The sequence below is a fragment of the Anthonomus grandis genome, chromosome 3 (assembly GCF_022605725.1).
Source record: "Anthonomus grandis grandis chromosome 3, icAntGran1.3, whole genome shotgun sequence".
In the NCBI taxonomy this organism is placed as follows: domain Eukaryota; kingdom Metazoa; phylum Arthropoda; class Insecta; order Coleoptera; family Curculionidae; genus Anthonomus; species Anthonomus grandis.
In genome coordinates, this window is record NC_065548.1 from 8,730,330 (window position 1) to 8,753,368 (window position 23,039).

The following is a 23,039-nucleotide window of genomic DNA, read 5'->3' on the forward strand; positions in this document are numbered from 1 at the left end:
TGTTAAATTGGTGATATGTCGTACACTATTGTTAGTACAATGTCGTAGATTATTGCAGTAAATTAACTCATTTAGATATGTAAAATAAAGCTGAAAAGTTTTATTTTTGTACAGATCAATATCTGATGCGCTAACACCTAATCAAAAAGGCCCTTTTCTCTATGAGTAACCTTTTTGATTAGGCTTTTGCTTTAGATATTACGATTAAATGATAAGATTGTTAGCTGAAATGAAATTTGATTTCCCGCCTTAATTTGGCCATGCCGTTCTACCATTTTGATTGGTCCAATTAGGCAAGTCAAACTGTCAAGTTCGTTGCCAAGCGAGAGGTCGCTAGCTGATTTGTCAGAAGAATTTCTATCAGCTTGTATGCAACCGCCACTTCTCTAAATATTTTGTGTTCTGTGCTTTGACATAAAACAGCTGTCGAAGTTTTATTATTAATAATTATTGTAAACAAACAAGGCAAGGACTGAAGAAAATAAACATTAGATATATAAAAACAATGGGTAAATTGTCCTGTTTAATTGGAATACTTAGTTTTTTAGCTATTTCTGCTATTCCAGATCCTAGTCTAGTTACATTTGATTATATAAAGCAAAACTCTGGCAAAAATCCAGATGAAGTTTTAATAGATGTGAGAGAACCTAAGGAACTGGAAGAAAGTGGTAAAATACCACATAGCATTAATATACCATGTAAGATCAATTTATTTTCTATAAGCTTATTCAGTATTAAGGTGTCTCTTACTACATGAAAATTCAGTTTCCCAAACATAAATCAAAAAACACTTAATCACACTTGAAAATTATAAATCTTCGAGAGACTGAGTAGGTCAACATCTTAATTTATCATTAAAGTGACAAAATATCTTTTGGGTAACTCACCATAAAGTTTTTAGCAAATTACAATTAACCTATTGGCCCAATAATTCTCTGATGAATTTTAACCCCATTTAATAGCAGTCATGATTATATTTGTTCACTTTTAGTGGGTACCTTAGAAAATGCCTTTTCGAACATGCCAGAGGAACAATTTAAAACTAATTATGGCATTAATAAGCCTAAAAAAGAAAACACAATCATAGTTCATTGTAAAATGGGAGGAAGGAGTGCTAAAGCCCAAATATTACTTAGGGGATTAGGATATACTGAGTGAGTCATTTGTGATCTTTTATTATAAAGTACTTAATTATATTTTCAGTGTAAAGAACTATTTAGGTGGATTCAGTGATTGGGCAAAACATATGGAAGGTTAAAGAACACATTTTGTGTAGTGCTTATCTAAAATTGTTTAAAACAGTTCTTGAAGAGATTAAATTGGCACTTTTAGATTTTTTAATTATAGATTTTATAATAGATGCTAAACAGGAAAAAGGATTTGAGAGACTATAATTATTAAGAAGGTTTCTTTCATTAACAACTGTGTTAGTAAAATTGATATTGACAGAATCATTTGAGCCTTTTCCTAAATTTGAACTGGTTGAAATTTCTAATATAAAATGTGATTTTGTAAATGTAGTTTTATTAGATAATGATCTTCGCTTATTACACAAATTTGTTTTAAAAATTGTAAAAGTTTTTCTTACTTTCTCACAAATATATGCAGTACTCTTATTCATTTTATGTTATTTATTGACTTCACCTTTAATTAAATCCTATGGCGAATTTATTTTTTTAAGTATAAATTATTATATAGAAACTCCATAACCTTTATGTTTTCTGCTGCTTAATTATTACCCTTAAATTATTCCATATTTCTTCTTAAAATATTAGTTCTGTTTGATTTTTATTAGAAAATGTGTTTGAACTGTATTAGTGATATTCTGTAAATTTTAAAATATGTTTGTCTTCCATGCCATGTCAAAGGCCTTTTCAAATATTGCTACAATTTCTAATCAGTGGATGTTTTGTTTACAAGGTCCATACTAGCTTAGGTAATACTATTTTCCTTATAGTATCCGTATTGATATTTATCAATTTTATTACTGTAATTGGTCTATAATTTTGCATTCGAGTTTTAGGACCTGAATTATATATGCACTTAATCTGCCAATTTTCAGTCAATCTAGAAAAACTTGTTAGAATCTAATTGATTACATGTGTTTAACCCTTAACTACTGTAGTGTCGATTTAATAGCGTTACGCATGTAGTGCGGTCATGGTGACCGCAAATATAATTACCGCCAAAAAATATATTTTTGTGTTTTTCATATTGTTTTATTATTTATAATAAATATTAAAAGGTTTTTAATGAAAATCGAAGGTAAACAAACAAAACCAGTAAATATATATATTTTTTTAAATGTTTTTATTTCATAAGGCTTTTTTTTCAAAATTTTACAGTTTTTTTAAAAATAAACATTAAACAAAAAGTAATAATTCTAAAATAATATGGCTTATTTTTTCTTAAAGATAAAGGTATGGAGTTACAAAAAAAAACTTAACATTACATAAACAACATTATCTAAAAAAAATTGCACATGTTAAAAAAGTTACAAATTATGCCTGCAGTTTATGCAAAGCTTTGTCTAACACTCAACACAAATGGGTTTTGTACACATGTAGCACAAATGAAAAGTTTTTCTTTTTAGTTTTGAAGGACAAGTGTAACACGTTTTCCTTTTTTCCAATTTTTCCATTTCCACCTGTTCCAGACGTTCTTCAGGAATATTTAGAATTCTTTTTATTGTAGACCGTAGATCTCGAGCAATTTTTGGATTATTGGCTCTTCTTTCTAAATGCGGCCTGACTAGCTCATCAGCAAGAATTTTAATAAAGTCGGTTTTTTCCATTACTTTATTGTTCTTATAACTCTGATGAAGAATATAGGCATTTACTCCGCTTATGTCCAAGATTCGGAAAAATATAACCATAGGCCATCTTCTTGTACGGCGACTTGTAGAGTGTTTGGCACATTTTTCATCTATGGCATCTACCCCGCCCTTCGTAGAGTTATAGTAGGTTACAATTTCTGGCTTTTCCGTGCCATCGTCAAATGATGTCGAATGGTGCATGGATGATACGAGAATCACTGCTCTATTTTTTTGTGGAACATATGAAACTAAGGTTACGTCTTTAGTAAAACCAAATAAAGTTCCATCCTTACCAACTTTTCTGTCTTTTTTAGGTAAAAAATCTGGGGGAATCTCTTTTTTATTTTTTTTAACAGTTCCGACATACGTAAGTTTCCGATTCTTTAATTGCTCGACAAGTTCTAAAGAAGTAAACCAGTTATCGGCGGTAATATTTCGATTTGATCCAGCTATTGGTTGTACTAATCTCAATACAGACTGCGTTGGTTTATTAAATTTTTTTAAATGTTCTTCCAAACCAAATCCATCAGAGTCTTTTCCAGTATATATATACCCATTAAAAAAATAGTGTGTACGTGCATCTGTCATACATACGATCTTGATTCCATATTTGCATGGCTTATTGGGCATATACATTTTAAACCTGCACCTTCCTCGAAAAGAGACCAACATCTCATCAATGCAGCAGTTTACTCCCAAAGAATATAGAGTCTGACAATTTTTGATAAACTGATCAAAAAGTTCAGATATTGCAGCAAGTGGATTTTCTTGTTTCTTGATATTTCTGTCTAAAGAATTGTCAAAGCGTAAGCACGCTAATAGAAATGCAAACCTCTGCTTACTCATCACACATCGAAATATTTCTCGTCCAGTGCCATCGGTTGCAAATATTCTGGATATATTTTCATGATTTGACACAAAAATTGCGCTGTAAAATAACAGGCCGATAAAAGCTTTTAACTCAACAATGTCCAAATCTTGATGCTCTGATCTTGATGAATTTTTTAGATTGGCCCTTTGTTTCTTTATTTTCTCATTAGTCCAATGCAAAATAGTTTTTAACATATCATCCGTGATCAGCAAGTTCCAAACTGCAAAAGGTTGTGCTTCATGCCCTAACAGACTAGCGGATCCTCGTAGAGTTGGTAAACGAAGCACAATATTGTGCTTTGGAGTTCGGCTTCGCGATGTAAAGCTCTCAGATGACCACTTGAATCGGTTTTTGCCATAGAAATTTCTTGATTTTTTGGAAGCTTGGTTTACCGGTTCCTCATAATCCTCAGAATCTTCCTGCTCGTCGGTATTGGCAAACTCCTCTTCTTCCCCTTCCTGTTCTGTATCAGTGTCATGTTCACTTGGTTCATAAATACTTTCACTGGCACTATCTTCATCACTCTCAATTGCAGTCAACATTTCATTTTCAATTTCATCTAACCACCTTAAACCTGTAGACTCAAAATCAGTATCGCAAAACCGAATTTTTTTTGACGGACCTGGCGCATCATTAGCCATAATAAATTTGAATATTCGTTACAAGCAAAGAATAAAATATTTCACCGTTACTGTACTGCGGTCACTATGACCGCAAAAAAAATTTAACTCGGCGTAACTAAAAACATAGAGACATAAAACACGACGTACTCGCACTGCTTTCTTGAATTGTACTAATTTAAAGGTACAAGGACGCCCAAGGCATTATAACTTGAGAGGGGGCAAATTTTAGAGATCTTGATAAGCGCTGCGGTCATGGTGACCGCACCACAGTAGTTAAGGGTTAAATATCTACAAGTCTAGGCACCACAACCAGGCCCTGTGTTGCTTGTTTTACTTGAATTTGAAAACTATTTTCAAACAGAGTGTTTGTAGTGTTTGTAAAGCTTTCCCACTAATTATTTATTTAATCTTTAGACACTGTGTATGAAGCCTCCCAATTTTGACTCAACAAGACTTTGATGATCTAAGTGCCTACTTCCTTTGCAGTTAAATAAAAGAACATATAAGTTATGATCTCCATATAAGAGACAAAGATTGTCAAAGGAACACTGATAAAGTTGGAGAAACAATAGTTGCAATAATATGCACATTAGAAAGGAATTCATGTTACAGTTCCTACAAACTTATTGACAAGTATATATTTTTCTTTCATACGTTGTCACCTGCAGTATCTATCGATTTTATGGTATTTTGGAAGAAAAATATACACAAAACAGCTAAAAATTAATCAAAATAAGGCAATAAAAAATGCATACAATCTTCCAATGAGATATAATACAAAATACTTATATAAAAATGTTGGCAATGGAAAACGCCACTCTAATACCAAATTTAATATTCGCAGTTATGTATATGTCGTAGCCAGATTATAATGTCCGTCGATTTATAAAACGCCTAGTCGTTTTATGAACGGTGGCCAGATTTTGTGACATTTTCATTCAACGATTCATTATTTTTGCTATCTGCCTAGGCGTTTTATAAAACCGCCGTGACTACTCAGTCACATTGTCAAACGAAAAAGTTTTTACCATTTAAAATTTTTGCGGGTGAAGTATTTCAGTCTGTTTGTAAAATACGAATTGTATTTCCACAACACAGTAACAACCGAAATACATACTAGACGTATGTTTCCAAAGCTCCACTATTAGGTCACATTTTTATGGTTTAAAGTAGCCCGCTCATAGTAAATGTTATATCATCATATGGGAAATTTCGTTTTGGAGATAACTACGAAAACGAGAAAGGTATTTTTCAATACAGGGAGCCTTAAATAAAGAAATTTTACTCCAACTTTTAAACGGCTGGTTTGCCCAGTTTTGCTAACAATTGATAGTATTTCCATTGTTATTCTCGCACCTGGGATCCATTAGGCATTTTCAACATTATTCACCAGATAAAGACTGAACAGTTTTCAGTGTTTATGTTTATATTTTCGTTTAGTTAGAGTATCACATTAGAATTCGGACTTTCCAGCAGATTTACTTTACTTCTGAGGTTATAAGGTTGGGAGACTATAAAATTTTGTGTGCGGAACGATGTCAGACAACTTTTAATGAAGAAAAAATCAAACTAGGGCCTATGAACAGAAAATTGAGAGTATGATGGAGGAAGTTAGGGAAAAGGATAGACACTTAGAGAGAATTCGTAGAAATAGTCTGGTTTTTGAGGATGAAGTGATTTAAGCGGAAAAAAAGTTTTCATTGACACTTGATATTCTTAAAAAAATAACGAACTTAATTATGAGATTGACAATTTTAAAACTAGGCAACATGATCTGAATTTGTTGGTAAAGTCTCTGGAACAGGAAAAAATGGATCTTTCACTCAAAATGGAGAAATTAACGGATTTAAATAAGGACCTAATTACCAACATTTACGCTATAGAAAAGTGTCAATTAATTTTTGGCAGCCATCTGGTGTAAAAGTGTTCTAAATTTGGGTCGGCGATAGATCTGGACTACTCGACGTCCATTTTAAAATTGGAATATTTTTTCCTAACATCCAATCTTTTACTTTTCTAACCGTATGGGAAGGCGCACCATCTTGTTAGAAGATACATTCGATATTGTTTAAACGCATTTGTTCAATTTGGGTTATTAAGACAGTCATTCTGAAACACCTCTTCTTTAGTTCTTATGACGTGACTCATCCACGCATACTTCAAATCTGGCTTCATCACTCCAAATACTAGAGGTCCATTGCTTCGAAGACGATAGTTTGTGTTCTTTGGCCCACGTTAGTATGTTTTTAATCTGAATCTTTGTCAGTAAGGGATTGCCTAAAAATTATGAATTAAAAACGAATAATAAAATTTAAGTCTACATTGTAAGTTTTAAATCCCAGTTTTTGTGCAGCCCTGTGACAAGTTGCTCTTGAAAACTCTTTTGTGGCTGCCCGATTCCACAATATTTTCAATTCATTATAATAAGTAATAATCCGTTTTAAGGCTCTTGAGTTGCTTATAATCAATATAAGGAATAACGCGGCCGACTTCTAATTCTGAGGTTTTGAGCAGTAGATCCCGTTGTTTTGTACAATTTAATATTTCGATAATATTTAATATTTTATAACTGTATACGTCGATTTGTTAATACTGTCAGCGATTTGGAAAGCATTTTGGCCTTTTAAATGCAAGTGAATGATCATTTGTCTTATATCGTCGGAAACAGTTTTACCACGAGCCATTTTTAATTATTAATAACGACACCAATGCATTTAAAGTTGATTTAAACGTCAAAATCGGCTTCTTAGGAACGTTAAATGTTATAATTTGTTTCAGCGCATAAACGAACCATTCAACTTAAGATGTCTCCATCACATATTTTGCAGTACACAAATCATTTTGCAAAGAAGACAGTTTCGAAATAAAAATGCTTTAAAAATAGCTGCGTGGGTTTCGTTCTCTTGTTATAAACATTTAAATAAACCAAAAATATTATATTTGAAATAAAATTTTAATTCGTTCTTAAATAAATTCAGAAATACTATAATTTGGCGCGTGGGGTCAACTTCACTGAGACAGAGTTCGTATGCTTCCGCACTTGCAAATCCTTGAATTTTTTTTTAGTCATTAGGACCATTTGGTTAGCTGCACGTTTTTGGCCAATTGTATATTGTGATCTTTGTGTTTCTATTAATTCTTCTTTTTCACAAAGATTACATATCCTTTCACTTGCATCACAGGATAGGCACAGTTTTCGTTTTGCCCTATTTTTTTTGTTAAAAACATTTTCTGTTAAAGAGTTGATAATGGTTGATCCCGAAGTTCCAAAAATAAAAAAAAACCTTGAAAACTTTTCAACCTGATTTGTTTCATGTGTTGTATGCGAAATAATATTAACATCTATAGAATTGTCATTCTGTTTGATATAATTCTGATCCATTACTATTTCTTCGAAAATGCTTTGATGTCTATTACTATTACCTTCTTCTCTCACAACAATATCCTGCAAGGCAACTGATATGTCATCAATGTTAAAGATCTCTGAGTCCGTTCCGACTCATTTGGAATATTATTTACGATAATATCGCTTCCTCGAAGTTGTTCTCATTCAGATTATCTAACTTAATTTTGCGTTTCATAATCTGGCTGAGTAGTCAGTGTCGTTCTATAAAACGCCTAGTCGTTTTATGCAATAACTAGCCAGATAGCAAAATAATGAATGAATAATTGTCATACATTTTTACTTTAATGCACCTTTAAACTAATTCTTTACACTCCTGATTATTGCACTGCTATCTTTCCTATAGACGTTATCACAATAATATGATGTATGTATATGTACTATGATGTAGATATTTGCTAAATGTAACAATTGTTTAAACATTCCTTTAATATTTTATTTCGGTTCCTTTTGCTAGACTTCTGTTTTTACTTGTTATTAATTCAGATAGAAGTCTATGTGGACTAATCCACTAGAAGCTATTAAGTCCCATGATCGATATTTGAGTCTCTATTAACTGTATTCTAGATTTATTTCCCTTCAGTACATTTTTTTCTTTAGCTCTGTAAATCAGCACAATTTTTGATTTTTTTTTTTAATTTGAGTAAATTAAAAAAAGCTTAAAGGTGAACAAATAGCCAAGATACTGCCTTGAGGGTTCAATTTTCATTTATGTGTAAATTTTTAGTGATATTATCGTGTAATAATAAGACAACGAATTTATTATACTGTCATTATTTATTTAGGTCAACCTTTACAATAAAAAAACATGCAATAGTAATTATCTACTAAACTGCCTTTTATCATGTCCCCCCTTGTTCCTAGGCTGTCTGTAAACCGTATTTTTCTTATATCCCTTGTCAGACATTGAATTCAGATTCTTATATTGTCCAAATCCTCCTCCTCCTTTTCGCTTCTTCTCAGGTCTTTCAGCTAAAATCGTTTAATCAATAACAAACTGCTAAACACATCTTTTAAACCCGTACCTTTTCTAGCTGATACATTAAGATCCACAGCTGGTGGCACCCTAAAGCCAAACGAATTCCCCACCTTCACTAAATCCAAAGTACTGATGTCAAAGATGTTCTTCAAATGGTGTGAATCGTATGCCCTGACATATGCTTTGAATGCTTCCTTGGCGGACATATTTAAATAATAATTTTTGCCTATCAGATTCTCCAGCTAAAAATTGTCAATTTTTTAAAAATGCTTTGAGAGTAGTGTAAATCTATAGTAAAACGAGTATTAGTCAAAATATATAAAAATGAGCATATTGCTGCATACATTCGTCCAAACTAAGTTAAGTCCTATTCCTAAACTAAGTCCAATTTAAGTATACTTTAAAAGAAATAGATCATAATAAGGTAATACAGCCAGAACTCTTACCTGCAACTGAATGTCGGCAATTTTGGCCCAACTGAACTCGAACTCATTTAAAGGCACCTTGGCCTGTTTTAAATACCACAAAAATCCCAACTCTTCTGGCCTTAAGATGAGCAAAGCGTGTCCGCTGCTGCCCTCTCCCCTGGCCGTACGACCCACCCTATGAATGTATTCTTTAGGATCATCTGGCGGATCGTATTGTACGATCCAGTCTACCGCAGGAATATCCAGACCTCTTGCCGCCACATCCGTACACAGCAAAATGCCAGATTCCGCATTGCAGAACTGGAAGAATGTCGTTGTTCGTTTGGTTTGTTTTTGTTTGCCCTAAAGAAGAAATTTGAGTTAAAGCAGTTTTTAATAACAATTGATACTTTTGGGTCTCATCTCAATCAATGAGACTATTTTCGAATTAAAGTTTGGTGTTCGGGTTAAATTCTCGTCAGAAAATTCAAGAACTATCAAATCGGTTCTTGTGCTTGAGTTGGGACTTTTTTGGAACTAATTTCTGACGCATGCCCGGTAGCAATTTTTGAATTTTAACGTTGACGAGACGCTTGTCGAGTGTATTGTGCGATATATCGTCCCCTTAATACTACAACTAGGTAACTCGAACTTTCACGATTTTGAGTTATCTACTTTTTCCTTTATAACCTTTTACGCCTTTTTTAATGCTACAACTAGGTAAGTTCAACTCCAATCCAATTTACGGGAATCCAGTGACAAAAACTAGTTATGTTCACAGTTAAAAAATACCTGCTGCTTAAAGTAGCTACCTTGAATTATTTAATTGTGCACCTGCGATTACAAAAATTTGTAGGGCAACAAGTAGTGTTTAATTTAAGTTACCTAGTTGTGCGCCCGGCTGCTAACTTGACTTATTCGCGACCCCTTACAGATATTTTTCGAGATACCTATGTTTGCAGTAAATGTCGAGTGTGACATTATTAAGTATGTGCACAACCTTCTTTATCTCTAGCCACGAACATCGGCAACATAGCGAGTCGATCGACGCCGCCATCTTGGAAACCTTATAACCCCATATATTAGTAGGTAATCGCAGCGGTTTCCGTGGGTGTTTACCTCGCTTCTCTCTTAAAATTCCGGATTTTTGTGCTTAAATTTAAATTACTAACGTTAAGACTCAATTTTAAAAACCTCCTCTAAGTTCTAGTTATATTGTTTAATGTGGATTTTGCGTAGTTATTTAAATAATCGAACTTAAATGTCGAACAAAATTTACCGGCCGGCTAGCTAAATGACGTTTTAAAAGTGGGTTTGTTATTATTGTGTGTTTCTTGGCTTTCTTGCTTAAAATGGTTTTGTGACTTGTATTTTGAACTTGTGGTAGTTCATTTATTTGGTTAATCTGTGGATAATAATATATTGCTTTATAGCTTAATATACATAGGGAGAAATATGGAAAATTCGTGTAGGTATTTGTCTACCTACTTGTAAACAATATGTGGTAAGTAAGTAGTTTAAGTCAGGGTTAGGAGTTGTAGTAGCCAGTAGTAGGTAAGTTTATATAATATTTGTGTAATATTTGTACATTTTTAACATGCCAAGTCCATGATGTGTCCCTGGATGCAAATCCAATCACAAAACTTCATTAGATGCAGGCGAGGGAGCTGAATCGGTGTTTGGTTTTCCTAAAGATGAGCAAATTAAAGGTAAATGGCTGAAAGCAATTCCTAGAGACAACTGGACTCCTACTAAGCATTCTGTTGTTTGTGCTAAGCATTTTGCCCCCACTGACATCATTCGGGAGGATATTTATCTTTTGCCAAATGCACAACAAAAATACCTACTAAAACCCATTTTTCCAAATTTACCTGGATATCTTTCAAAAAAGGTTCCTCTCCCTCGAAAGAGTCCAGAAGAAAGAAATAAAGAACATGAACATCGTCTTGAACTCAACAATCTTGAATTTGAACAATCAGATCTTATTACAAATTTTCATATGATAATAAATAATTATCTTAAAAAAATTAATATTTCAGAGTTTAGTTGATAATTTAAAAATATGTTTTTACACCTTAAATTTGACTAATACTTGTTTAAATATCGCTAATCAAATCATAGTAGAGAGCGACATGAAAGTAAAAGTGTTTATAAATAGGAATGAACTGACCCACATTGACCTGAAATGGATTTTACCTTTTGAATTGACACTAAATAGGTGGTTTCAGCTAGAGAATTTGTTGTCTAGATATAAATCTCCTAGCTGTGAACCATCAGCAAATACTAATAATGCACAAAAATCCGATAATGTTACCACAAATTATTAAAACATTGTATCTGGCTCTTTAACATCCACAGAAAAAGTAGTTAACCTATTAATTGATGAAATATATATTTCCAAAAGATTGGATTATCGAGGGAAGAGTCTAATTAGTGTAGCTGCAAATGATACTTCATTAGCTCAAACTGTATTAGCTTTCATGATATGTACTTATTTCTGTAAGTGTTTTTGACGACATTTTTGATGATACTTAACTTTCAATTTAAAACAATCATTGTTTCACATTTATTATGTACCACACTGTATAATATGTAATGATTCAGGCTTTGCATGTTAATTTACAATTTAACACTTTGTATCCACCATTTATTTACCATATGTAGAATTATTATTCGAAAAAAGCCAAAAAAAATATTTGATCAATAATAAGTAAACATCCAGAGGTAAATATTTTTTTTGTTGTATAAATTGGGATATAATCTTGATATGAAAATAAAGTTAAAAAATCATATCAAATCTATTTTCCAATGAATAGCATAATGCCTTCAACAAAACGGGCATTTCTGCTGGTAAAAAAACTTAAAATCATTGCCGAGTCCCGTTAAATACGGCTATTAAATCGATCCGGAAGCATAAGCGGTTCGCGGTGTTGCCTTGCGATGTTCGCGGCTAGAGTAAAGATGGCTGTGGTATGTGTATTAAGTGTGACATTATTAAGTATGTTCCTCCAGTTTTTGTAATATTTTTTGTGAAAAAAAAAGCAAAAATGTCTACAAGAGCCAAATACATATTAACTTTAGCACGTAGCCAGTTGACGGAGAATAAAGGTGAGTGAATTTAAATGCAATTAATAAAGAAAATATTGTGGAAACAATAAGACTGCTTATTTATAGGTTAGGTATTTATCAATTAATAATTTTCTCAAATTTAAATTAAAAATAATGTCCTCTGGTATTATTGCGAAATCTATCCTAATCTTAATAATTGTTATAGGAGTATTTTTAAAATTATTTTTAGTTTCAGATATAGAGACAGTCAATGATGATGATGACATGTCGTCACCTGATAATGAGATAAATACTCGCATAAGATATTCGACGGAAGGAAAGAATAAAGCGGAACAACCTACAAGTAATTGTTATTTAAGTTTATTTTATAAAATATTTTTGTATTATTATTGGGCAAGGGCCTTGTAAATATGCCCTTTTGTATTATTATAATGGAGTATCATGTCTGGTTTGAAGTCATTCTCTATTCCACTTATGAACTTATCATGATGTTCGGTGCTCAATAAAATTACGGCATTATTACTTTTGTTCACATAAGAGGAAAGAGTAATAAATGAGGAGAATACAAATACAGAACTTTTCTCTACTCGGCTGCGATTGGGCAATAGGGCGGGAGGAATATCGGCTTTGTTTTTCCTCAATGTTCCGCAAAGCGTTATACCGCGTTCATATAGTTCCTTAGCAAGCGAAAGACAAGTAAAAAAATTGTCCGTGGTAATTCCAGAACCTCGCTGAATACCCTGTACCAAGTCAAGGACAACCCTTTTATCTTGTTGTTTTTCTGGAACATTACCGTCTTTACCTGAATAAATTTGGAGATTGCAGGCATATGATATCTCACAGTCAACCATTGCCCATATTTTTAAGCCATATTTCGCTGGTTTCGATTTCATGTAAACCCTAAAAGGGCATTTTCCCCGAAAGCCGACGAGCTGCTCATCAACAGTAAGGTGAAAACTAGGTGTATAATTTTCTTTACAATGGCCAACAAACATCTCAAAAATTTCTCTAATTGCCGCGAGTTTGTCATATTGCCTACGTTCGATTCGTGTGGTAAGATCGTCAAACCTCATGTAAGAAAGGATCTCACCGAATCTAGATTCTTACACCACAAGAACTTAATTGGTCCCTGATTCGCTTTTAGCGCACCAGCAGTTATCAGGAGACCTATGACAGCATACATCTTGGTGGTATCTACAGGTGTCCATTCTTTTTTTGGTTTATTAGGAAATTTTTCGTTTCTTGTTTCGTACATACTTAGGGCCTTCTGGTTGGTAAACTGTACTATTTTGTCAACCATGGCTTCACAAATAAAAAGTTTGAAACAACTGGCTAAATCAGAAATGTTTTTTGAAGCTGCCGTTAGGCCACTAGGAATTCTCACATTATTCTGCTTAGGTCGGCGTCGCACTGGCGGCTCCTGATTCCAGACAGTTTTATTATATGGATATATATGACGGATTGCCCAAATATTTAGCACGTCTCTCTCTGCGGAACTTAAAAAATAATGTAACAAATATTTATAAATTCATATCACTAAATTAGAAATATTGATACCTCATCAATGGGAAGAAAATCATCAACATCCTGAATATATTCGACACAATCATTTTCTTCGGAAGCCACGGACATATTATCATCTGAATTCTCATCAAAGTCGAAAAAATTGCAACTTATCCAGTTGCAATGATGGATAAGTGTGTAGCCTGTGATTCTAAAGTCAGCAGAAATCAACCAGGAATTCCATGCGATGTTTGTAAACAAGTATACCATGCTAACGCGCAGTGCTGCGAAGTGAGAAAGGATCAGGTAAATTTATTTCGACCAACCTCTGGTGTAAAATGGAACTGCCCATCATGTCGTACTGGGCACCGTGATGACCAAGAGTCTAGCGATCGGCGATCATCGATGTTGGCGTCGGCGGCGCCAAGACGACAGTCGATTATTATCGGCAACGACGCCGGTGGCCGCGGTAATGGTACTAATACCGGTGCGCCAAGCGCTGTTTCGTCGGCGTCACAGGGCTTGTCGGCTGTTTGCTTGGAAAATGAACTGAGGATGCTGCGGGAGTCTGTTACATTTTGTTCTGACAAAATTTCAGATTTTGAGGCTACTTTAAAAGCTCTTTCTGAAAGCATTAAATGCATTAAAATCTTGAGAGAGGAAAACGAGAGAATAAAGGCTGATTCTCTGTTAATCACGCAAAAAATTAACTCACTTGAACAGTTTTCCAGATCCAATAATATTGAGATCCATGGGATACCAGAAATAAAAAATGAAAATCTTATTACAATTGTAAATAATATAGGTAAATCTATTTAGTGCGATATTGAAGAAGAAAGAATTGATTTTATTCATCGTGTCCAGAGTCGAAATCAAAATCTACCAAAGCCTATAGTAGTTCGATTTTCATCCCGCATTTTTAAGGAGAAAGTGATGGGTGCTGTGAAAGCCAAGATTCGTTCTACTGGGAAAAATGGACCTGGTTTAATGCTGGCCAGTGCTCAAAAGCCAATATTTATCAATGAAAACTTAATCAGCGAAAAGAAAATATTGTTGAAGGAGGTCAAGCAGTTTGCTAAGGATCATCAGTTTAAATTTGTCTGGGTCAAGAATGGCAATATCTTCTTGAGGAAAAATAAAACATCACGAATTTTTCTTGTGGGAAACTCATCTGTTTTGGAGAAGTTGGGTGATGGCTCTGCGTAATATATTTATAATGTTTCATTTATTAAGATATTTTTGTTAATAAAATGGCTCTTCACGTATATTGCCAAAATACAAGGGGCTTAAGAACCAAGCTTAATGAATTTTCTTTGGCTATGGATGGAATGAACTTTGATATTGTTTGTTTAAGTGAATCCTGGCTTAATAAAAACATATCTGATGGAGAATTGTTTGACTTAAATAAGTACAATGTCTTTCGACGTGATCGGGAGACAACAATTTCACAAAAGAAGGATGGGGGTGGCGTGTTAATAGCAACCAAAAAAGTGCTTAATGCAGTTAGTGTACCAGGGTTTTTCAGTGATGCAGAGGATGTATGGGTGGCTTTAAAAGTCGGAATCAATACAGTGTATTTTTGTAGCATTTATATTCCGCCAAGTGATCGTATGGCATATTCTTGTTTTTCTTCAAAGTTATCCTGGATAAGTGATAATGTGGGTGATAGTTCTATTCTGGTGTGTGGTGATATGAACTGTTCTTCGGTTACATGGGAAAAGAAAAATAAGTCTGAGGATTTTTTGATACCTATTACCGTAAGTGCTGAGCATGCAGAACTTATAGATACATTATCCTTTAGTGGACTAATGCAATATAATCCTATTAAAAATAATAATAACAGAATTTTGGATTTAATTCTTTGTAATAAAAACTATATTAGTCATATTATGAAATGTTCGGCCCCAGCAGTCAAAGAGGATAGCCATCATCCTGCTCTTGAATTTTTGTTTTGCCTAGATATTCCTAAATCCTTAAGAAACCCAAAACATAGTTTTTTTAATTATAAAAAGGCAAATTTTGCGGAAATCAATAATGAAATGTCTAAAATTTATTGGGATACTATTCTTACTAGTGTTAATATTGATATAAATCTAAGTAAATTTTATAATATTTTAAGGGATATAATCAAAGAAAAGGTCCCACTTATCCATCAGAGTAGTGGTTACCCTTATTATTTTTCAAAAGCTACTATTATATACTACTATACTATTATATACTATTATACTACACAAAAAATGGAAAATATATAAAAACCCATCTGATCTAAACATATTTAAACTCTTAAGAAGTCGATCTAAGGGGCTAATAAAACGTGATTTTAATAATTATATATCCTTTTTAGAGGACGAAATATCAACAAATAATAAAATTTTCTGGAAACTTGTATCTGTTAAGAGGGGAAATTCTGGCTTACCTTCAGTTATGAAATATAATAATACTGAAGCCTCCACCTTAAAAGAAATTAGCGATTTATTCTCAGAGTATTTTAAATCAGTTTTTGTAGCGCCAAGTGTATCAAATAATCACCATAACAGTAACATGACACATGATAATCTAGGTTTAATTAAATTTCAACTGGATGAGGTTGTAGCAGGAATTAATGATCTGCATCCTAAAAAGGGTGCAGGCCCTGATGGCATACCTTCGTTATTTGTCAAAAATTGTTCTAGAGGACTCTCATATCCTTTATATAAATTATATAATCAATCGCTTTTACAAGGTCAATTTCCGGATGCGTGGAAGGTTTCCAATGTAATTCCTATATATAAGAACGGGCAAAAAAATATTATCTCCAACTACCGTCCAATAAGTAAGCTCAGTATATTTGCAAAATTATTTGAAAAACTTTTATATACATATTTTTTTAAGTTAGTGAAAAGACAATTAATTTTTGAACAACATGGGTTTTTTGCAAACCGTTCTATAGACAGCAATCTTCTCACCTATCTTGAATTTTTAAAGAAAAATATGGACAAACGTATTCAGGTTGACAGCGTCTACACGGACTTCAGCAAGGCCTTCGATAAAATTAACATTTCAATTTTGCTAAAAAAACTAGCTCTGGTAGGGGTGGGTGGTTTTCTTTTAAAATGGGCTGAATCTTACCTCTCGAATCGAAGGTTCACAGTCTGCATAAACGGCGTAAACTCCGAAATAGTTAATGTAACGTCGGGGGTGCCACAAGGATCTCATTTGGGCCCCCTTTTTTTCATAATATTTATAAATGATATATTTAAATGTTTTAAACACTCGGAGTTTTTGCTTTATGCAGATGATCTTAAATTCTTTAGACCTATAAAATCACACGAAGACTGCCAGCTCCTGCAGGAGGATATAGAAAGCCTTGTTGAATACTTTCGGATCAATTGCCTTTTTTTAAATATTGAAAAATGTCAGTTTATTTCATTTACTAAAAATAAATTAAAAATTCAATTTAATTATAATATAAATAATGTTGATCTTAAAAGGACCCAAGAGGTGAAGGATTTGGGAATCATTTTTGACGAGAAGTTACTTTTTGATAAACATATTAATACCTTAGTGTTAAGTGCGTATAAAATGTTAGGGTTTATTAATAGGCAGGCTAAAATTTTGAAATCCTCTAGATCCTATATTTTTTTGTATTATGCATTTGTTTATAGCAAGCTTAATTTTGGGTGTGTTGTTTGGAATCCGATTTACTCAATTTATAAAAATAGATTGGAGTCTGTGCAGAACAAATTTTTAAAGTGTCTTTATTATAGGGATAATTTAAATATTGTTACTAATGACTTAGGTGATATAAGAAAACATTTTGGTATACTTACTCTTGACAACAGAAGAAAAATTTCAGACCTTTTATTTTTGCATAAACTGTTGAATAATAGAGTGAATTGTCCATGTTTGATGCAGGGGTTGAGATTTAATATTCCATCACGGCAATTAAGACTTAGTGATCTTTTTAATTTACCTTTCAGAAATACTAACAGTTGTCAGTCATCTCCACTGTGCAGAATGATGAGATTATCAAATTTTTATAATAACATAGATCTCTTTTTTGAAACCCAAAAAAACCTGAGAGGTATATTGAAGAGAGAGCTACTATAATTCATATCCCAGACTTTGTGTTTTTTGTGTAAGAATTAGTATTTAAAAATTAGTATTTAAAATTTAAGAGTCCTTTTCCGGTTTCGCAATTGTTAAGGGTATTTAACTTTAGTGTCTGCAAGTTTATATTGTTTCTATATTTATAAGTAGATACTGTAGTGGGTTTACCTGTTTGTATCCTTAAGAAAATAAATAAATAAATAAATATGAATTGTAATTAACCGATTATTATTTTGTTAGTTGACTAAGGTATTGTTAATGGCAATGATAAAAGGACAATACATTTGATTAATTAATATTTACGTGTGGCGTATAGCATGTACCCCGTTGGTAGCACAAAGGTTAATTGGGCCATATTCTGTCAATAAAAATTTATAACCATTTTCCACAACATATAAAAGTAACTAATTAAACATGACTTTTTGCTCACTCAATGTATTTTTGTTTAAGTTTGTTAAAGTGGATTTTGCAGTTTCCTATATCAAAATATTTTTGCTGATCTTTTGGAAATGAATATTTTTGTAATTTTAAATAATTTAATACTTACATGAATGCACATAACAGGCAGATCAATATAATTAAAAAGTTCATGGTGATACTTCACAGACATACAGGAACTGAAGAACACCATCACCTTCTTCTTTCTGTTTTTTTTGAGGAATGTGAAAAGCACTAAAAGACGTTTTTCAGAAGGGCAAACAACATACCCTTGTTCCAATCCTATAAAAAAAAAATTGAGAGAATTAAATACACTTTTGGACTTTTCAACATTTATTTACCCGATACAGTGGCCTCAAGTTTGCTATCGTCAACTCCCACATACACTGGCTCTTTTTTTAGAGCCAAAGAAGTTAAAGCTTCAGTTTTCTTGCTTTGGGTGGCACTAAACAACATAGTTTGCCTTCTCTCTAAAATGATGGATATTTATTGATCTTTTTGAAATTAAATTATTCAATACTTACTGGGAAGCAAGTTAATAATCTGCTTCATTTCCTCCTCAAAACCAATGTCAAGAATTCGATCAGCTTCATCAATAATAAGGCATTGCAAGTTCTTGTATAAAAAGTCTGGGGTGTTTTGCAAATGATCCAATAATCTAAAACACACACAAAAAAATACTTGTATCACCAAAAAAAAATTAATTTAATTGATATTCAATACCTTCCAGGTGTAGCAACTAAAATGTTAATCCCTTTAGACAGTTTTTGGGCCTCAGTTTGCCTGCTAGCACCCCCCATAACTAAACCATATGTGTGGTGATGGTATTTCATTAATTCTTTTAGTACCCCAAAAGTTTGCATTGATAACTCTCTTGTAGGTGAAATAATGATGACCCCAGTGCCTTAAATACACCCAAAATTAATATAATTATACAATATTGACTTTTAAGTCTGTTCTACCATTTCTAGGCATAAATTTGAGTTTGAAAATTAACTCCACGGCTGGCACTAGGAATGCCAACGTTTTGCCAGATCCAGTTTTGGCTGCACCGACCAAGTCTCTGCCTAGAATTATTTAGACTTTTAATTCCATATATTACAAAAAAGTTACATAACTACAGTATTTTGAAAACTAGGAAAAGCACACACAAGAAACTAATACATATAAAGTCTTACCTTCTAACAGGGGTGGGATACTCCTGGCCTGGATTTCAGTCATTGTAGTAAATCCCATGTCTGCTATAGCTTTTAGTGTATTTTCGCATACCACATCTTTTAGTGACTCAAATTTTCTGTCACTAAGAATTTCTAGACCTGCCCTGGACCCAGGCACTAAAAATGTTTCAAAATTTACCAAGATGAATTCTTATTAAGCAAAACTGAAGAATTTATTTAAAAAAACATAAAGTAGTTGTGACAAATTTTTTTTTAAACTTACATTCACTTTCCAAAGAATCTGAAGGGTCAATATCATTGTCGTCTTTTACCCCATCTTGTTTTTTTTCTGGGTCTGCATTATTGCTGCTTTCTGAACTTTTCTGTTTCTTTTTCTTCTCTAAAAATTGTTGCATGTTTAACATCTTTATTTTATTGCTTAAAATTGTTCAAAAAAAATTTTATCAATCAGGAAATGAATTGTACTCACTCGCCTCAACCTAAATTTCTGGGATACAAGTGCACCAACCAGAAATGTAAGGGAAGCATTGTATTCGCCTTAGTTTCATCATTATAAATACTGATATAAAGATTTGGTTGTTTATAGGTTTTAGTTTAATTTAAGAACTTACTTTTTGGTGGTTCGTCTTCCAAGGCCTCGACCTCATTATCACTTGTCTCCTCAAGGTTTAAGTCCTTTTTCTTCTTTTTTATTTTCTTTTCTGCAGAGATTAGGATTAAAGTGTTAAGATACTACACTCAAATGGAAACTTTGATGATGTTTTACTTACTTCTCTGTGGCCCATTTCCATTGGTTTGTGCAGTATCAGAACTCAGTGTTTTATTGGTAGCTTTATCCTGGTTTTCTACAATAAGGAGAGTCTCAGAAAATTTCAATAGAAACCGGTAAATCACTCCTTAACAGTGGGACTTATGTTCTTTAATGCCTGCCTGTTACTTACCTTTTTTCCTTTCGGCTTCCTTGAGTTGGACCAACTTTAATTTTTGTTTTTCGCGTTTTTTTATTTTTCGCATTAACACTTTATCTTGAATAGACATTTTGTTAGCTTTTAAAGGCAAAAAGGGAGAAGAAACTTTGGAAACTGGAAAAACACGTTGTTTTGTTTTGACTTAAATAATGTGAGGTTATGTTTGTTGTCATCTGTCATAATGTCAAAATTGGCAGGGAATGTACGTTATGACAACTTTGAGGTAGAAAATAGGAATATTAGCTGTTGCTATCATTCTTGTTTTAAGTAATTTGTACATCTAATACAAAAAATTGTATAGTATATAAGAAAATAGGTTTTACTTTAATTAAGAGTTGTAACAACTTTTCCTATTTCCTTCCATAAGTCGAAAATAGGAATATTAACTCTCGGTCGCTTGCAACTTCTTCATATTAAGAAAAAAACCTTCTTTTCTAAATAATTTCTACGTCTGGCAAAAATTATATAGTAAATTGAACAATTGATTAGAAGAAATGGGTTTTAATTTAATTATTTGAGGTTATGTTTGAATTAATCTGTCATTAGTGTCATATAAATTAGGCAAGGACGTTGCAGCAAGTGAGTAGAAAACAGGAATATTAACTTGCTCGGTTGCAATTTCTTCATATTAAGATAAAATCCCTATTGTTTGAAGTAAATTAACGTCTGGCAGAAATTATCTAGAAAATTAAACAAAATATTAGAAAAAAGTAGGTTTTAAATAAAGTGAAATTATTTTTGAAGTAATCTGTCATTAGTGTCATTATTGATAAAGCGATATACGGCTGTAGGTAGCAACTATTAAATAGAAAATGAGAATAATTATTAGCTATCGCTCCGTTGCAACTATTTCAAATTAAAATAAAAATTCTTTTCGTTTTAAGAAATTTTCCGTCTGGCAGAAACTGTATAGAATAATATGCGAAATATTTTAAAAAATAGGTTTTGATTAATGTAAGGTTACGTTTCCATAAATCTGTCATTAGTGTCATCATTGATAGAGCAATACGGTTATAGGTAGCAACTTTTGAGTACAAAAAAAAAATAGTAACGGCGGCAATTTTTTCAAATTAACATAAAATAATCCTTTTTGTTTTAAGTAATTTAGACAAAATTATGCAAAATATTAAAAAAAAGGTTTTAATTGAAGTGAAATTACTTTTGCATTAATCTATCATTAGTGTCATAATTGACAGAGCAATTTTTGAGCAGAAAATAAAAATATCATATCGCACCCCCGCTAAAAAAGTGTCACAACTCAAAAAACATTGTTTTGAGAAAATTGATTTTAAAGAATTAAATTCACTTGAAACCTTTATCAGTTACTATAAATAAAGTAATTTTTTTCGTAATACTTTATAATTTTTAGTTTAAAAGTTCACTTTTGTAGGCATGTTGTAGAGTATTTGGTATAATAATTTTTTTTTCTTCCGCATAAATCTACTTGCTTAAAGTCTTCATCTTTATAGGATATTTTATAGTAAAGAGTAGTCGGATTATCTTGATTTAACTTAAAAACTTTTACATCGGTAATCTTTAAGGATTTAAAGCCTGTCATACCTATTTCGTCACACAGTGTTTTAAGTGAATAAAAATCCGGATGACCGAGTTCATTCACATGATAGGGTTCTTTCCTTTTTTTTTTGCTGTACGAATAATTTGTGCATACTGACTAGGCACGTAGATAGGACCAGATCTTAAACTTTTCTTTACAGCCTTTTCAATAGTTGAATGAACAGAATATCCTTCACTCTGACTATGCCCGCTTACTAGATATTTTTGAGTTATTGAGTGTATTTTTGGGTATTTGGACAGAGCATAAATATACATCGCAACTAAAAATCTATTCTTCTGCTGCCCACAACAATTATCCGAAAAGAAAACGAAGTCAAGCCCATCTTCACTTTTAGAAGTGTCAATTTTTTTTTTATAAAATCAAGCACACATGAACCAATCTCATCAGCTCCTCTATTTCCGTGCCCTTCATGCCAAAAGTAGCATTCCGTTAAACCTGTTTTTAATTCAGACACGGTAAAGTTATAACAGTTCAATTTTGATTTGTAATAGAAAAGGGACACAGTTCCTTGAGGAACAGGAAGAAGTGCTTGCAGATCATGAACTGACACCACGTAATTGGGACTAGCTTTTTCCTTTTCTTTGTTTTTTTTTAATTTTTCTTCTAAATGCAATAAATATTTGCTTTCCAACTTTTCCTTGGCATCCCCTGTGGCAATTTCATAAGCATTGCACAATTCGCAACGATCTTTTCTGGGGATGAAAAAACTTATATTAAATTCAGTGTTAAAAATTATTGAGAACATCACTAAATTTGCGTGAGGTAGATTATTGTCTTGACATTTTTGTTTGTAGTCATTAAATGTATCGGTTAAATTTTTTCCACTATCAATGTATTCCCTAGTAGTTTGCTTGCGAAGGTAATGACTCTCAATACGTGGAATCGAGCGAATATGCTCACGAACTCCTTTCTTAATCGATGCATCCACTTTTTAGTGGATGCCTTAATCGATGCATCCACTAAAAAGTGGATGCATCGATTAAGGATAAACATAAAAGCCATATCTCTTAAATCTACTTCTATTTTTTTTTTTTTATGGTAAACACAAGCACAAGAGGAAAGTCCTATGTCACTCTTGGAGTGACATAGGACGAAGACGAAGATATTTGTGGGCATTTAT

The 23,039-nt window shown here is 32.6% G+C and overlaps 2 protein-coding genes and 1 long non-coding RNA gene across 3 annotated transcripts; 2 read left to right on the top strand and 1 right to left on the bottom strand.

The window, feature by feature from the left end:
- The first annotated feature begins 360 nt into the window (after positions 1-360).
- On the top strand, positions 361-1,620 carry LOC126734117 (rhodanese domain-containing protein CG4456-like). Its single transcript, XM_050437647.1, has 4 exons — positions 361-509; positions 567-698; positions 992-1,154; positions 1,204-1,620. Exons 1-4 carry the CDS (start codon positions 506-508, stop codon positions 1,256-1,258), a joined length of 354 nt encoding a protein of 117 aa, XP_050293604.1. The 5' UTR covers positions 361-505; the 3' UTR covers positions 1,259-1,620.
- A 6,850-nt stretch (positions 1,621-8,470) lies between these two features.
- LOC126734104 (probable ATP-dependent RNA helicase pitchoune) lies at positions 8,471-20,499 on the bottom strand. Its single transcript, XM_050437629.1, has 13 exons — positions 20,317-20,499; positions 20,146-20,220; positions 19,987-20,076; positions 19,638-19,754; positions 19,376-19,531; positions 19,160-19,264; positions 18,921-19,101; positions 18,722-18,855; positions 18,539-18,667; positions 18,307-18,479; positions 9,138-9,461; positions 8,738-8,933; positions 8,471-8,684 (listed from the first exon to the last, which is right to left on the bottom strand). Exons 1-13 carry the CDS (start codon positions 20,411-20,413, stop codon positions 8,533-8,535), a joined length of 1,929 nt encoding a protein of 642 aa, XP_050293586.1. The 5' UTR covers positions 20,414-20,499; the 3' UTR covers positions 8,471-8,532.
- Positions 12,034-12,622, top strand: LOC126734105 (uncharacterized). The gene is made up of 2 exons (XR_007659960.1): positions 12,034-12,206; positions 12,397-12,622. It is a non-coding gene; the product is annotated as an uncharacterized LOC126734105 (long non-coding RNA).
- Positions 20,500-23,039: the final 2,540 nt, after the last annotated feature.

Bases quoted from the DNA above. Each gene is read 5' to 3' on its own strand.
- LOC126734104 (XM_050437629.1), bottom strand. From the start codon at position 20,413: ATGTCTATTCAAGATAAAGTGTTAATGCGAAAAATAAAAAAACGCGAA. The intron at 19,755-19,986 runs GTAAGTTCTTAA...AACAATTTTTAG, and splicing joins GGAAGACGAACCACCAAAAA to AGAAGAAAAAGAAACAGAAA. The intron at 19,532-19,637 runs GTAAGTTTAAAA...AAACATTTTTAG, and splicing joins AGATTCTTTGGAAAGTGAAT to TGCCTGGGTCCAGGGCAGGT.
- LOC126734117 (XM_050437647.1), top strand. The intron at 699-991 runs GTAAGATCAATT...GTTCACTTTTAG, and splicing joins ACATAGCATTAATATACCAT to TGGGTACCTTAGAAAATGCC. The intron at 1,155-1,203 runs GTGAGTCATTTG...TTATATTTTCAG, and splicing joins AGGGGATTAGGATATACTGA to TGTAAAGAACTATTTAGGTG.